This window comes from Cimex lectularius, unplaced genomic scaffold, assembly GCF_000648675.2.
Source record: "Cimex lectularius strain Harlan isolate CLEC.00 unplaced genomic scaffold, Clec_2.1 scaffold19, whole genome shotgun sequence".
NCBI classification, from domain to species: Eukaryota; Metazoa; Arthropoda; class Insecta; order Hemiptera; family Cimicidae; genus Cimex; species Cimex lectularius.
The window spans coordinates 210896-228023 of NW_019392664.1; the positions used below are offsets into that span (position 1 = coordinate 210896).

At 37.0% G+C, this 17128-nt stretch overlaps 2 protein-coding genes across 4 annotated transcripts in view; one reads left to right on the forward strand and one right to left on the reverse strand.

The window, feature by feature from the left end:
* The window catches only part of LOC106662337 (tyrosine-protein kinase Drl), a 144168-nt gene extending 134481 nt beyond the window's left edge, over positions 1 to 9687 (forward strand). Inside the window, exons 2-9 of one of the 3 annotated variants that reach the window (XM_014386368.2) lie at positions 98 to 225; positions 6378 to 6639; positions 6730 to 6913; positions 7914 to 8215; positions 8274 to 8586; positions 8667 to 8826; positions 8900 to 9036; positions 9101 to 9687. In XM_014386368.2, coding sequence (XP_014241854.1) covers positions 98 to 225; positions 6378 to 6639; positions 6730 to 6913; positions 7914 to 8215; positions 8274 to 8586; positions 8667 to 8826; positions 8900 to 9036; positions 9101 to 9212 — 1598 coding nt within the window. In that variant the 3' untranslated portion in view covers positions 9213 to 9687. The remainder of the gene's footprint in view (positions 1 to 97; positions 226 to 6377; positions 6640 to 6729; positions 6914 to 7913; positions 8216 to 8273; positions 8587 to 8666; positions 8827 to 8899; positions 9037 to 9100) is intronic. The other 2 variants (XM_024224982.1, XM_014386369.2) reach the window with 2 other exon arrangements.
* Positions 9688 to 12160: 2473 nt separating this feature from the next.
* On the reverse strand, positions 12161 to 15217 carry LOC106662094. The gene is made up of 4 exons (XM_014385903.2): positions 14794 to 15217; positions 14015 to 14129; positions 12448 to 12612; positions 12161 to 12388 (listed from the first exon to the last, which is right to left on the reverse strand). The coding sequence occupies exons 1-4, from the start codon at positions 15004 to 15006 to the stop codon at positions 12213 to 12215; spliced, it is 669 nt and encodes a 222-aa protein (XP_014241389.1). The 5' UTR covers positions 15007 to 15217; the 3' UTR covers positions 12161 to 12212.
* Positions 15218 to 17128: the final 1911 nt, after the last annotated feature.

Genomic DNA, 17128 nt, shown 5'->3' on the forward strand with positions numbered 1-17128 from the left:
TCCCCTGTTTTTATTAAACATCAACCCTTTGTTTGTCTTGTATTTTTCACCCGTTAATTTACGACCTTTTGACTCAAATGGTATCTTTTTTTTTCAGGCCTGCCCGCCGAGCTTTACTACGTCAGGAATGGAATATTGAACGAGTACGCGCTGAACTTCGTCGTACCAGTACCGGCCTCTCTCAACGAGCTGACGTTCACCTGGAAAAGCCTCGCTGGAAAACCGGTAAGAGAAACAATTTAATAACGTCCAATCGTACAAAGAAACTCAATTTAGAGTAACAAGAATGAAATGGCCGAATCTGCGTCTAAAGTGGCGAGCAAAGGGGTTTTCACATCTCTCAAGAGCTTTCAGGGCTCTAGTCGAACCTTATCGGGCATTGATTTTCACTTTGCAATCTAAAAAGCGACGTTCGCCGGGATTTTATCTCATTAACATCGAAATTACGTCCTCAAAAAGGCACCTTTAAAATTAAGTACAAATAAATGTTAAACTTTAACATTGTCTCCAATGGATATATCTTAAATCTCGGGAAATATCGTGCGAAGGTGATGAACGCAGTCGAAAAGCCGACAGAATATTGAGCAATGAGCCGACTTTGTAAACCGGGGGTAATCAAGCTTTAAAAATTATCGATGCTCTGTTTACTCCAAAATCCGCGATCCGAAAAATATAATTCCACCTCCCTGCCCCAGCTATTTATGACCCGTTTTATATTTCAGAGGTTAAATCTTTCCCTCATCCGCATCGAGAACGTGTTATATGAAGCGTGTCGTAAATTTTATATTATTACCGCGAAAACCTATCATGTCTAGTTTATCGGTTTTATACCGTGTGTTTTCCCTTTGTTTACATTTAAGTTTTATTTATTAAGGTTAAATATTTGCATCGACTTCGAGCTGTTTGTTATTTCGAAAAATTGTACTTCATCCTTTTATTTCAGACTATATTTCAAACTGTTTTCAACAAAAAATGCGTACATAAATAATTACTTTAAAAAAATACTTGATATTCGCAAGTCTGCTATCTTGGACTTTTAGTATCGAGTCAGACATTTTGAAATTTATATCGAAATTTAATTTAGAAACTTGATTATTTAATGAAAATTGGGGGGGGGGGACAATGGTTTAGGCATTGACATGGCGCTCTTCACTGTAAGGTGAAGGTCCCGGGTTCGAATCCAGCGGCCCTGCATTCGAACCAGACATACTTACAAATGGGCTTTTTTTCAAAAACACCTGAGGTTTATATGACCTCTGGCGTTGCGAACCCTCGTAAAAAAATGATGTCTTGATTTTTCTCGTTATTATCGTATTACGTTGAATATTAAAGAAATGAACCAACTCGCTGTGGTCCTGTATATTTGTCATATATTTTTCCGTTGCTTAAAAACACAATAATGTTTACCCTATGTTCTATGAGAGCATCATTAAACAAATAACCATTAAAAAAATATCTTAGTTAAATAATTAAATTACTCTGGGTACGAAACTTGACACAGCTTTTGGAATTTTATTCGAGGTTAATTTGGAAAATATATCGTAAGTCGTTCTGACACCTAGTCTGCAACCCCCAACTAGTTGAACTTAACTAGGCCATACTCGACTGACACACGGATACCTACTTTTGGGTCAAAACCCGCGCAGGTGCCCTGGTTGTAGAGGAAGGTTGCTCAGTGAGTCACATATGATCGAAGGGTGTCTTGGCCCGTTACAGGGAGCGAGTAGGCATGACCCCTGACATAAAGGTAGTTCTCCTGTTCCACTTCTTAGGGGACGTGTAATATTACATGTGTTATTTTTAGATAATTAAAATTGTGACTATGTGATTAAGAGGGGACCGACGGTGGCATATCGAGTACCCCGGCAAGACGTGCGAGGAGGCTATATGACTTCACTGTTGGTAGCCCCCCAAGAAAAACAATTTGGTAAAAAGTAACTCTGAGATAAGACATATACATACAATTAAAGAAAAAGTGGAGAAACTACCAATTTGGCAGTACACAAATTTTGTCTATTTAATTAAGACTAGAGTCATCACTGTTCTGTCACCTGGTAGACCGCGCGACCAACGCCTCTTCAGTCGAGGAGGGTGTCGTCGGGCTGAATCTCTCGATTTGGGTATTTATGCTGTTAGGAAGGCTTTATGAAATTTTCAGACCAGGAGGTATTATATCTTGACCTTAATATTTAGGTCTGTATGAGTAGTTTCGTTAGATCATAAAAGCATCAAGGATCTTCTGAGGTGGACTGGGCAGTACGGAATATTGGAATGTTATGCTGAATTTCCATATCGCGTTTTCTTAAGGTGTTATAAAGCTGCCTTTTATTTGTGAGAAATCCGAGCATTTAACAAGAAGTGATTAAAGAGCTGTATCATAACATCTTGACTTTGGGAATGGGAATTTCACCTTGTAGACAGTTGGTGTATTGAAATAATCTAGAGAAGGAATCTTTTAGCGAAAAATGAAAGTTAGGGTAGATATTTTTGTATTAATTTTTTTTCACATCAAGACTACTACTGTGAGGTGTTATATGCTTACAGTGGAAAAATAGTTCCTGTTATTCAGCAGGACGTCCAACCCTTTGGTGGCGCAGACGAGGGGTCAAACAAAACATTCCAATACTTCTCGTGTAGAAATGTGTAGAGATTAGTGACCGTTAATCGATAATTATTCAGATATCGTGAGATGCGGTCTGGTGTGATGTAGGTTTCAGAAAAACATTGTCTTTATCGTGCCAACGTTTCGATCTTTATTGAGATTATGTTCAGGGCCTGGGATTTACAAACATTGTTTACATTTAACAAATAAATTTAGGAAGTGGAAAAGTGAATTTATACAATGCAAAATATGTATGCAATGTAAACAATGTTTGTAAATCCCAGGCCCTGAAGATGATCTCAATAAAGATCGAAACGTTGGCCCGATAAAGAAAATGTTTTTCTAAAACCTACATCACACCAGACCGCATCTCACGATATCTGAATAACATTCCAATACTTTTCCATATTATGATCAATTAAAAAATCATGGGTCGTGGTCGAATTGAAACTCAGAACCTCCGGAGTGGCAAACATTTTGTGTATTTCATGTAATTATGTTCAGTTAAGCCAACGACTGATGTAAATGTAGTCCATCGAATAAATCCTCTTTTTTTCAAGCTCGGATTGACAGTTTAAACTAATGTCAACATATTTTAAATTTCAAAATTAACGGATCTACCTCATTAATCGGAATATCGCTTTATTAAGGAATTCTTTTCGTTTTCATATCAAATCCAATTAATTCAACGGTCTGTAAATTAAAATTTTCCCCGCCAGTTAAAGAATTCCTGGGATTAATTCCAATCCTGATAATACTCCGTTAATTCGAATTCATTCGTAGCGCGGAAGAGCAGGAAATTAGACGCCTTTTTGGCCACATTTGTATTTTTCTTCGAGCCTTTTTTTTTTTATTGAAATCACTTCTTCTTTTTCAATCTAATCTTATCTACCTTTCCTGAATCTGTTTCTCTGTACAAATAAGGCCGGATAAGATAAGGACAAATCTGACAGTAGCTTTTGACAGATGTTTTATGTGAGGAGTACTGTGATATCCCTTCTCCCGGACTTTATTTTTTATCTAGTCACAAATATTACATAGTTTCAAACGGCTTGTGCATATTTACATTTAAACTCCCCTGAGATTATGCCTTAATGTAAATAAACCTTTTCTAAAAGCTTGACGTTAAAGTTGTAAATTAGAAATAAAGGTGGAGGCTCAAAATGCACTTGAAACGCATTACTATGCTATTTTTATTTGAACGATCTCGTATTGTTATCAAATTAATTAAATCACTTCCTCAAGTATTTCTTTAGAGTTAGTCCTCGTTAAGAGCACTTAGAATGTTTATATTAAGCTATTAACGATCACTTACGAACATACTCAACAGAGCAATAAATTCACCCGAAGAATTAGCACATCACGTAGGACGTGTTATAGGACAACTTGTCGAAAAGGACTACGGGCTAAATGACAGACTGTTTCATTCGCTGAAGACCGATTTCACGAGCTTATATTTACCAAAAGGAGGAGGCAGCAATTTCCGCCTCGTGCAAACACACGACAAATTTCCGGACTGCACAGATTGCTTATACAAACTTAAACCCGCCGGAGGGGGCGTCGGAGCCCGAAACTGTTTAGGCGTTGACACGTCGCTCATCACTGTAAGGTAAAGGTCCCGGGTTCGAATCCAGCGGCCCTTCATTCGAACCCGACATACTTACAAATGGGCTTTTTTTCAAAAACACCGGCACCTCGAGGGTTGATATACGTCGGAGGTATCAGCATTTTGAAAAAGTACGAACAGAACCAAAGAAACCTTAAAATTTAACAAGGAATGCCAGTCACATCATAGAAAAAGTGGTTTGCTAGTTTGATAGCGTTTGAACACGCGCTGAATTGATCACTTTACTTGGTCCATATATTACAATACACGTTCTAAAGAACTCTCCCCACTGAAGATGACGTGAATTCGAAGCGTGTATAAGTTAAGAAACACTAGCGAGAATAGACCGACTAAGTAAAGTGGTCAAATTTGATTCTTTCAATATACACTGCCCATTAAAAAAACCGACCACCAGGTTTTTTCGCGGAAAAATAGCCAATTTTGGAAATGCATATTTTCTCAGACTGTTGTCACAGACCTGCGCTAGGTCTTATTTTTTTGAAACTTTTACGCTGAACAAGATGGCTTTTTAAAATATTTTCCTAGTTTCCGTCATTCGTCAGTCATTTCAAAAATTCGGGAACTGTTACAAAGTATTAATAATATTACATATAAATATAATAAAATTCGCCCTCCCGATTTTATCATACATAAACCTGTTGTTTCAATGTTCGAAGCCAAACTGCCAAACAACACCTGTGAAATGAGAAGGAAAAGTTAAATTTCCATGATAAGATAAACAAGTGGTTATCCACAGCAGAAGCATCCCAAAAGGTCAAAGTAAGAATTGTCGCCTCGTTCACTTTTTTTGAAAAAGTCCTCGGAATAAAAGTTGTAGAGCGTAAAATTTGCGAAAACATGACATATGCATTCTTGAAAATCGGGAAAGAGGGAGAGAGAGAGAGTGAATGAGTTAGAGATAAGGTTTGTCCATAAGCACGTAAAAAACCACGTTTTTTGCCCAAAAATCGCGAATAACTCGTAAACTTTTGAGAAATCGGGCAAAGTGTAAAGTGACCAATTGAATGCCTAAAATTTTCTATCATTTGCTATAGGGCACCGCTCCAGGACGATTTCCGGGCTCCACAGCTCAATTTGTGGAGTTTTCGTAAAACGTGCAAAAATTGACATGTTCCCGAATTTGAATTCACTGATGAATGACTGAAGCTAGGACAACATTTAAGAAAGCCACCTTGTGCATCGTAAAATTTTCTAAAAAATGAGACCCTAGCGCAGCTCTGACTTAAAAGGCTGAGAAAATATGCATTTCCAAAGTTGGGCTTTTTTCTGATGGCCAGTGCAGTTCATTGATTTTTTAAAAAGCATTGAGCGCAGCGCTTCTACTTAAGGTAGCCCTTTGACTGCGACATTCTTCTGTTTAAATATAAAGTGAAATATAACCATACGCATCATTTATGTAGATAAAATTTGGCCAATGATCCTTTGAGCACTCCCATGCATCTTTGCCCTGGAACGTATTTTTTGGTATGATTCTATTTCCGCAAAGACGATCGTGCAATGGTGTTTTTTTAAAAATGATGTCATGTCTTGTCAGATTTTAATGCATCCCAGTTAGACAGATATGTATGGAGGCTAAATTCGTTCAGAACGGGATTGATTAATATGTTTAAATGTCTGCGAGTTAGAATGGCCGTTTGTTTGTTGAACTTTGCCCAATTGAAATTTGTCTTTGAAGGATCATTAAGAAGATAAAGAGAGAGAAAATCATGTCATCTGATCATTAATTCAGTTTTCTTTTTCACCGTCTTGACACGACCTGCTCACCGTCTCCTTTTGATCAGGGGTATAAAAGCAAACGGAGATGAACACGCATAATGTCAAGTGTTTGTTGGACCTTGAGCACGTGAATGTGCGCTATTTTAAATCGTTTGTGTTTATTTGAGAGTCACCGTCCCCGGCAGAAGGCGGGATTTTGTTTATCCAGATCTTAGGAAGTGAAAAAAAATCGGGTGGACGGCTGGGAAAATATTTTCATTTCCCTTCTCTGAAACAAAAATTAAACAATTTTTGTAGTTAACTGCATAGTTTTGTTTTATAGGCTTTTTTCTAATTACATTAAGCCTAATCATGTTAAATTATACAGACTTAACAAAAAGTTTTCCTCCATGTCATAAAGAATAACACGAATATTGATTTTTGTTTATGCAGCTTCCATACAGCATAGTTGTGGAGTCATCCGACCCGGAGGCGATGCGACCTGCCCAGCTTAATATTTCATCACAAGGGAATGTACCGACAACTAATCAGACTTTTGCAATTCGGCTTCCTTGTTCTGGCGTCACCGAAGCAGAGGTTGACGTCGTAATTACTGTCAACATTACTCTTAACAGGGCAACAAATAACATCACACACCTCAGCTTCAAGAGAAGGAAGATTTGCCTCAGAGGTACACCATCGCCTCATATCAAAAGTACTTTTTATTTTTATTTTATTTTAATTAATTTTATTATATTGCATGATCTTATTTAGAATTTGATACTGACCGTTGATTTTCATTTAGGTAATTCAGCCTTTGGACCTGGATTTGGAGTTAGACAAGATGCAGTGCATTCAGGGTCTGGTGATGATGCATCTGCTGCGGTTTATGTCGCGATAAGTTCCGCTTGTGCTTTAGCCACACTTCTGGCCATTGCTCTATTGGCATGCTACCTGCGTACAAATAAAAGCAGCCTGCACAACTCAAAGTAAGTGTTACAATCATATTTTAAAAAAATACTCTAATTAAGAAAGTTACTGAGATGTATTGCAAAGCAAATTTAGTTTTATTTTCTGTCTTTTTTATTCGAATTTGCTTCCTATGAAAAAGACAAAAAAACAATGGTTTGATAAATAAAACCAGCCAAGTATTGGGGTGTTAGCTTATATAAGGGGAGATAAAAAGGAGGGTGGGTGCAACCTTTAAAACAGTTCCCAACCCCTCTGATGTTTTAGCTGATATCAAAAGATAAAATTCAAGAGGTCATGGTGTAACGTAAACAAAGTTATAATTTTTAAAATTTCAATGTGAATTAAGTATATCTGTTGATGCTTAATAATTAAATTAAACAGAGTTAATGCAAGACAGAAGATTAACATTTAAACATGTTGACCAATTAATTAAGGTTTTTAGTTGAGATAAAAAAGTCAATGGCACGAACGGGATTCGAACCCACGATCTTCGGCTTGATACGCCACTGCTCTACCACTTGAGCTATCGTGACCTCGATCCACTCGGACACCAACTTCCCATCACAATCACACCTTTTTGAATTTTCCCTCCTTTTTGCCATTTTTCAAATGTCGTGTAAACGGATTGGATTCTCGACGACAAATGAAATGGCCACGGAGAGCTTTAGTGAAGTATACTTCAAAAAGGTGCGGTTGAGATGGGAAGTTGGTGCCCGAATGGATCAAGGTCACAATAGCTCAAGTGGTAGAGCAGCGGCGTATCAAGCCGAAGATCGTGGGTTCGAATCCTGCTCGTGCCATTGACTTTTTTATCTCAACTAAAAACCTTAATTAATTATAATATATTAATTGGTCAAGCGGACCACGAAATTAGTGAATTAACGTTGACCAATTATTTTTTGTCTCTGATAATTAAGAACTTTATGCCAATAAACAAACTTGCCTTTTTTATTATTGCTATTCTGATTGTAGTTTTACCCTGTAAAAAAGAAATTATCGACTAATGATTCCATTTAGTTTGATCAGGGAATCAAGATTGGGGTCAAGCAGCAGTGGTGGTCCGTTTCTGGCTCCTGCTCCTGTCATGAGCTGTGGATCTTCAAGTGGCTCTTGTGCAAGTTCAAGACACCGAACAACGGCGAATTTCGCACCGACAAACCCGGTTGATCTACATCACAGAATTGCCCAACTCACAATCCAGAGGTGTCGCGTCAGATTGAAGAGCATCGTTCTTGAAGGAACATTTGGAAAAGTCTACAGGGGATCGTACACAGAGGAAGACGGAATTGAAGAAGAAGTCCTTGTTAAAACTGTTACTGGTGAGTTGATTTGAATACAATCGAGTTTGATGGTTATTTAATATTTTTTCTTTTACAGACCAAGCATCGACTATACAAGTATCTCTCTTGCTTCAAGAAGGCATGACGATGTATGGCCTGAGCCACAAGAACATCCTTTCGATTCTCGGAGTTTCAATTGAAGACCATACAGCTCCTTTTCTCATTTACCCCCACCAGGGTTATACAAATCTTAAAAGGTTCTTACAAAAGTGCAAACTTTGCCCGGAAGGAGTGGCCCACACTTTGACAACTCAGGAAGTCGTCGATATGGCTTTACAAATAATCAGCGGGATGCAGTATCTACATAAAAAGAGGCTACTTCATAAAGATCTTGCCACGCGTAACTGTGTGTAAGTGCACATTCTTAAAATTATCAAATATATTTTGTATTACTTTACACAAAAAATTTAACGTTTTAATTTTTTTTCAGTATCGATGACAAATTGAGAGTTCAAATAGCTGATAATGCTCTTTCTCGAGATCTCTTCCCTGCTGATTATCACTGCCTTGGTGACAATGAAAACAGGCCTGTTAAGTGGCTTGCTATTGAGAGCATTACGCAGAAAACGTTTTCAACATCTTCAGACGTTGTAAGTTTTACTTCAAACAAATCACAATTTAATATGTCAGGTGTAGAATTAAATTAATTTTATTTTTTTGTAGTGGATGTTCGGTGTCGTCCTCTGGGAGTTAACAACACTTGCCCAACAGCCATATGTAGAAATTGATCCGTTCGAAATCACCGCATATTTACGAGATGGATACAGATTAGCGCAGCCCATTAATTGCCCAGATGAACTGTAAGCTTTTAAAATACTACATAATCATTTTCAATCATTTTACTACTTATCTTTTGAAATGCAGGTTCGCTGTGATGGCATATTGCTGGGCGATGTTACCAGAAGACAGACCAACTTTTCCTCAACTCCAAGTCTGTCTTCAAGAATTTTACACACAATTGACTAGATATGTTTAAAAAAAATATATATGTATAAATAAAAACCACATAGTATTTGTATAAAGTTAAATTGATATTAGTGTGTGACAATATGTTGATCTATATGTTGTGAATAGTTTATTAAAGATTAGCGTTTGTGTTGTGTATAATGTAGATATTCAGATTTTGAGACTGATTGCCTGTTTTGCCTTAACGAGAGAGAGAAAAAATTATTCACACAAGACAAATGTCCTAAAGGCAATTTCAAGCCATTACGTATTTCATTTCGCCATAAATGTATTGTATCATACTGCTTTTTATTTATTTTTACTTTCAATATTTGTACATAATTTATGTAATTTTTTTGTACAGAATACTGATGAAAATTCCTATACTAATTATACATTTATACGATCTCAGTGATGTAAATTTTTGTAAATGTGTAAAGTTATTTTTATACATGTATAACCAGTGATTCTTTTTAATGTGGTTCATTAAATTAATGTTTGATTCATATGGATTTTTTTGTTTTAACCAACATCAGATCCCATCGGAATACTCAGTTCAACTGAACAAAAGTACAAAAAGAAGAACATAGCCACCATGCCAGATAACCTGGCAGCCATCAGAGCACTAAGTTCAGACATTATTACTTTAAAGATGGTGCTGAATTGCAAAACTAAATTAGGTATGCAAAAAAGTTACTGTATGCTGGGTCCTTGGACACAGGAGTAGAGTGGAAACTTAGGTATGTATAGCTATCGGGAGTTTTTCTGTAGGAAGGAAAGAGAAGGAGCGAAGAGGTTACTATTTCCGGTGGTAGCAATGTCTTGCTGTCTGGCTGTCCTTCCAAAAAAACGATTAAAAAAGAGCTGATGGTTTAAGGCAGTTTTTAAAAGAAAGTGCAGGTGAGATGTTACTTTTTCAGTGGACAGAGACAGACTGGGAAAAGATATGATGAGGCAGGGGGTTGGGCGGATTATCTCTCAGCTGGTGTATAGAATAGTGGGATTATTACAAGTAAATTCTACACTTTCTGAAAAGAAAACCAAACAGTATTAAAGGAAGCGGGAAAAAACTTCAAATCCTAACAGGACATGCAGACTGAATGAGCATTTGAGGACGATCGGTATAATCCGGCATGGTAGTGAAGATTTTCCAAGAAAGCGGAGGAGACACCAACCGATTTACAGACTTGGTGCCTGCCCCAGGAGTGTACATTGTAACCGTAGAAGAAATTCAACCAATGAACCAGACATACGAACATGCTAATAAACCAGACATGCTATAGGCACAGACGGGATACAATAGCTCTCAAAGTAGGAACTATATGGAACCTATTGAAGAAAAAAAACACCCAGGACAGGCCTAGAGTCGACTCAACCAGGCAGCAGTACCAAACCAAAATACAGCCTGGAGGAGATGGAACAACTCTGGCAGATGAGATTATTAAGGTCCTCCTCTCAAGAAACAGGTTAGCAACCCTATTGAAGGAAGGAGTAGATGATAATCTGGGACAACTTCATAAAGGCGACCCTGAAGCTGACAATGAAAAAGAAACAGGAGAACAATCCAGCTCGTGTGACCAAAAAACTGGCCCAAATGCCAAATGAAGAGGCTAAGGTTGGAAGACAGCACCCCCCAAAAGCAGTGCCAAAAAAGCAAGACCCTCCATGAAGGAGGTATCCTACTAAGGGGGCCTTGACACAAGTCAAGATAGCTGTGGTAGAGAAAGGCTACTCAATAAAATGAAAGGTTAAGGATGCCTCCCTTGAGGATGCCATCATGCTGGCCTATGAAAAAGTATCAGCTGGAAAAACACAGACATTGTAACTGAAGATGAACAAGTGCACTCAAAGGTCAAACATGAGAGTGCTGAAGTCCTCGAGACTCTGGCGGGGGACGATAAACCCAGACCAGTTGCCTGCATAACCTACATACCGGACTCTAAAACTGGGAGACCAGTGGCACAGATAGGATTCTGGCCAAGGTTAAAATCCTCCAACCTGAAGCTAAACACCCACCTATGGACCGTCTGGGGAGAAACCCAACAAGGGAAGGATACCATGTGGACCTTTTCTGTGGACAATGACTCAGGTATTTCACAGGGACCAGCATCATGTGAGGTGAAGGCAAAGAGTGTTTAGAACTGGATGGAGGCTCTCACAGAAGTAAGCTGCTCCAATGACCTGACCCTGGCATAGAGACCCCCATTCAGGGCATAGAGGCAATGAAAAGGATGACATGTTGGACTCCTGAAGTCCTGAACCCTAATCCCCCCCCAACCTCTTAAAAACAATACCCTAGGCATAAGGCATGCAAAGAGATTCAAAGAAGGGCCATCCGTAAAAACTTACAAAGGAATTACTGGATGGCAACCGCAACTGAACTAGGACTGTGATCAGTCTCCTGACAGAGCACCGCCAAGGTGTGAACACTCGCAACACGAAACCCAGCTGTGGCTTCTACACAGAAAACACACACTTGAGCCTGAAGATCTAAATAAAGATCAAAACATTGGCACAACAAAGAATATGTTTTAATTAACCTGTATTACACAAAACCGCATCTCACGATCTCCAAATAATCATTAATTAACGGTCACTAAATACTACACACAAATATAGTCTAAGAAGAAGGAAGATGTTACATTTGTTGCATAGAAAATAAATATATCTTAAGCTGTGTCAAGAGTCGTTTTATTTAACATTATCCTTTTTCGATAGGGCATAAATCTGGATTCTCTTTGCATTGCATTAATCAGCCTCGAGCAACAGGGTGTGAATGTTATACAACTTTATTTAGCATATTTGGAGGTCAACGAATCAACGAATTAATCTTTGGTCAGCTATTAATTTTTGTATTTAAACAAATATTTATCATTTTGTGTGTGTGCTGAGGTGTCCAGTACAAAAGAATAATTTTTGTTTTTCTAATATTATTTTATATTTGCTGGCATGACATTTCCGGTTAACTAGTTTCTAATGAAAATATTTCAGATTTTTTTATCACATGACTGCTTTATTGTTTAATATTCATTCATTCCTCATTGAGTCTGTAACGTCGATTTTCAAATGGTGGAAACGTGTTTTGATGCTTTAAGACAATTTTCTTGTTTGAATAGACATTCAGACGGTTAAATAGCTTCGCCATCCTGTTGTAATTATCGTTGTATTCTGAAGATTTACGGTAAATTTTGGTAGGCCTAGCTAATGCTGAAAATCAAATACGATTAAAATATGCTATATTTTCTTTAAAATGATCATAAACAGACTTTCCGGCTTAGGTTCATAAGGCCAATTCTGACTGGCTTGTTTTGTAATTGAATTGTTAAATAAACCAGGTGGATACGGCCTGTATGGATCCCTTATTGACAAACGGTTTTTTTGTTCTGTTATCCTTGGCCGCCTTGTAAGTTCAAATCGGTCCTTCATTGGAGCTGTGAAATTATTTTAAAATAATATATTTTTTCTTTCCAAAAGGTAGATTGAGGATGAGGCCAGGAAGACAGAAACAACATTTATTTTCTTGTCGAGCTTTCGGCAGAATATATCGCCTTCATCAGGACAACTTCGAAAACTCCCTATCCCTAACATCTTTCTACCGGCTATCCGTTATCCACACATGTACCTGTTCATATAGTATAACGATTTTTTTCGAAGTCCTGATGAAGGCGATATATTCTGCCGAAAGCTCGACAAGAAAATAAATGTTGTTTCTGTCTTCCTGGCCTCATCCCCAATCTACCTTTTGGAAAGAAAAAATATATTTAAACTGAGAAGGCTGATCAATCACCAAAGAAAATATTTTTAAATAATGTTTATATATACTTAATGATAGAATGAGTTTATTCTTTTTCAGGGGTTCTCATTAGCCACTTTTAAAATATGGTTAATACTTTTGGAGTCCTACAATCAACTCTTTCTCAAAAAAAAACAAACCCCTGCTCATATTTGTTAGCAGTTAGTTAAGTTTAAAAAAGTTAGCAATTAGTTAGGACAGACAAGGATGATCAAGAACATCTTAATTTATGTTCTGTAGTTGTTTTGTTTTCTGCCTTGAATCTTTTTATGGCAACCGAATTGTGAAAAACCCAGATCCATAAGACAATGGGTTAAAACTAAGCTTTCATTCAATAAAATTGAGTTCCCAGACACAGACATGTAAAAAAGTTCATAAAAGGCCTATCAAAGGAATAAACGGCTAAAATACATATAGCAGGTCTGCTGACTGGACAGTGCATACTCCAGAGATATTTCTAAAGACTTAGACCAGTAGAAACAAACCTATGAACATATTAAGGAGAAGAAGAAACAGCGGAATATGTCTTCTGTCAACCAATTGTAAAAATCAACTTTGTTGGGAGTACCCAGGGCATTGAGACCGATAAATAGAAACAGTGGAAAATATCCTCTGCCGATGCAAAGACTTGAGATTCTTACTCCTGGGATGAGAAAACCCAAAGCCTGGAGGCCTGAATGAAATGAGAACTAATCTATGACTTGTAATTACAAGTATTTTGAAATATTTATTTTACGACAACGAGAGCTGATAACAAAGCTCTGGGTTCAGATAAAAATCCTTACGCTTAATGAAGTGCTCAAGACTCAATGGAGATTGCCCAATAGTTTAATATTGGTAAGGTCGTAAAGAGGCAGACTCCTTTTAACCGAAATCTTAACTTTAGGTTGTTTTGGTATTTCTGAAAATTTTGGCATATCCAAGCTATTTAAGTTTGTCAGCTTTATCCATCTTCACTGTTGGGTCTCTCTCTCTCCCTCCCTTCCGCCTTCCACCCTCCGGAACATCAACATTCAAATATCAAGACGTTACGGACTTACCAAAATCATGCATGTACGAAGTCGTATAGTGCTCATTTCTATTTGGGACTGTTAATGAATGGATTCCATCGGCAGGTAGTTGTTTCGGTAGAAGATGAGGATATTTCATGTAGAGCTGAAAAATGCACACACACAAACATGTCTCATTTTACATAATTTAGCAGTTTTATTTTAAATTCCATCCCTTATATTGGAAAGATCAATGTTTTGCAAAATGCAGTGATAAAAAACAATACAGGCAGCAGTATTTCAATGTAATAAATAAATAAAATAACAAAATCAACTCAAAAAATTGTAAAAACAAAGTTTTCAATCTATGAGAAACAACATTGCATATAAAAAAAATATTTAAAAAATCTATGTTGATTTTCGTGTTTATTACTAATTTTTTTGGATTATAAGAAATTATGAATTTGAATTATTTCAATTAATTATTCTTTTTATCTAAGGTCTTGATAAAGATGAAAAAGTTAGTGTCACGAGCGGGATTTGAACCCCTTGCACATCACCTTAATACGCCACTGCTCGAACCACTCGAGCTATCGTGACTTCGACTTTAATAATTAATAATAATTAACTTTAATTTTAATAATTGTAATTTGTAAATTTCATTGATATTAATTAAAAATTTTGAAAGTTGGTTCTTATAGCAAAGTATGGTTATTTGATTACAACATATGAATTAAAAAAACATATTTCATGAAATGTTAATTCATATTTTTAACAAATGGCTCAAAAATATTTATTGTATTTAAATTAAGATGCTCATATGATCTTACCGACTCTATGAATCGATTTTTGACTAAGCGTTCCTTTGGCATAAGTTGGACAATCACCGGGTGTTGAATGGTTTGTACATCTTCCTCCCTCGGGATGAACAGAGTGCCTTTAGTCAGGTCAATGTCGTTTGGCGGCTTCATTTCTGGCATTGGCTGTTTGTGACTTTTACCGAACTTTGATAAGTCCGCTGCTTTGCATGATGAATACCTCATGGCTGTATTTGTAAACAAATTGATATTTGATTTTGATTATAATGTGTCGTGTTGCGAATTTTGTATCAAGTAATTTGTTCGCAATTTAATCACAGTATTAATTAATATCAAGTTTAAAAATGGGCCTAATTGAGTAATTTAAAAATTATCAAAAATTATTTATCAAGCAAAATAATATAACATATGATTTAGACAGTTTTATTTGTAAATTTTTCTAATTAATTTTCTTATGTATGAATAATGAATCCTATGTGAACTTATCTATGACTTTTATTAATAAATATTTTTGATAAATTTGTTTTATGACAAGGTGGTCTAGGTTGAAACACAAGCATAAAAATATTTTAACATTTCTAAAAATCTTACAATTAATTAAGGTTTTTAGTTGAGATAAAAAAGTCAATGGCACGAGCGGGATTCGAACCCACGATCTTCGGCTTGATACGCCACTGCTCTACCACTTGAGCTATCGTGACCTCGATCCACTCGAACACCAACTTCCAACCTCAACCACACCTTTTGAATTTTCCCTCCTTTTTGCCATTTTTCAATGTTGTTCAATGTCAAAATTTTGCAAGCCGAAGATCGTGGGTTCGAATCCCGCTCGTGCCATTGACTTTTTTATCTCAACTGAAAACTTTAATTAATTGTAAGATATTAATTGGTCAAGTGGACCACGAAATTTTTTTTTTTGAATGGAAGTGGCTGAACTACTAAATTTAGGACTAGAATAATAGTTGGAGTGTCAACTGGACACTGCAGACTACAGAGGTGTATGTACAGACTCAGAGTGGTGAAAACAAGCCTTTCCAGATTTCAGACACCAGGATGAAGAAGAAACAAAGGAACTTGTCCTCAGAGTAAAGGCTGAAATTCCTACTCCTGGGAGAGAAAAAGTTCGAGCATGGAAGCCCTTGAAAAAGCTTTGGGATCTGGTAAAAAGCATCTTGTTGAGAAGCTCTAGGCAACAATGGAGATGCACAGTAGACCAGTACAGATCCTTTACATATCATTTTGGTTTATCCTCACTGAGCTGTTCTGTCAGACACGCTTTAACAATTCACTTTCGTCAGTAGTATTTTCAAAAACTGAAGCTGACAAAATGCAGAAACATTCTGGCAGATCAACCAAGCAATGATAGGCAGGCTAAAATAACCAGTTATGACCAAGGTTTATCACCCTGCAGATTCACCATAGTCACTGGTGGCCTGAAGAATTGACCCTTCTTTACTTTTACACCTTGGAAAGTGCACTATCTTTAATATAGTTGAACACTTTCCATGGTTCCTCTTCACTAATTTCTGTTGGAAATAGTATTGCCCTTTCAAAGGAGCTGTACTGCTTCCAGATTAAAACATTTCAGTCACATAAATACTTTTTCATGACAGAATCATCAGATTTCAGTCTCAGTTTTGGCCATTTTTTAAGGTGGTACTGGCCTGTAAAAAGGCCCATCATTTTTCTTAATTTTTGTAACCTGAGAAGGAGGTACATTTTTCTATATATATTGAGGAACTGCTTTGTTTTGCATCTGGTCAAATCATTTAGTGTGGGCATTTTATTCTCCGTCCTTTTGTTCAGTTCCACTTTTAGCATGCTTTAAGTTATGCCAATTTGCGGTTCTGGTTCAAAGGATATGAGAACTGCTCCTGTTTTTCTTGTCAGCCAGTTTCCTTCAAACCCCTCATGTCCTGTCACCCACATCAGACTAACTTATCTTGTTTTCCTAGAGTTGGAGGTATTTTAAGCATTCCCTGACCAATTTTGAATTGGAGAGAAAACTCTAGTCTTCAGTGGTTTGGCTCTCTGAGAATTTGTGTGTATGCACCTTTTAATCCCTTTTTAAGTATTTGTTTAGGGGACCGTGGTGGCCAAGTGTTTAGCAAGATGTACGCTCGGCTCTAGACCCGATAGTCATGGGTTCGATGCTCACTGTTCATCCTGGCTTTTTTTTCACGCAACCCTTCAACAAAAAAAAGAATATGCATCCCATATGAGATATATATATTGACTAATAAGCAAACATAAGGCCATTATAAAAAAAAGTATTTCTTGTACACAGAGTTCTAATGCATTGATTTCACCTTGGAAAATTAAAGGTGTAGGGCTTCGCTAGGTCAAA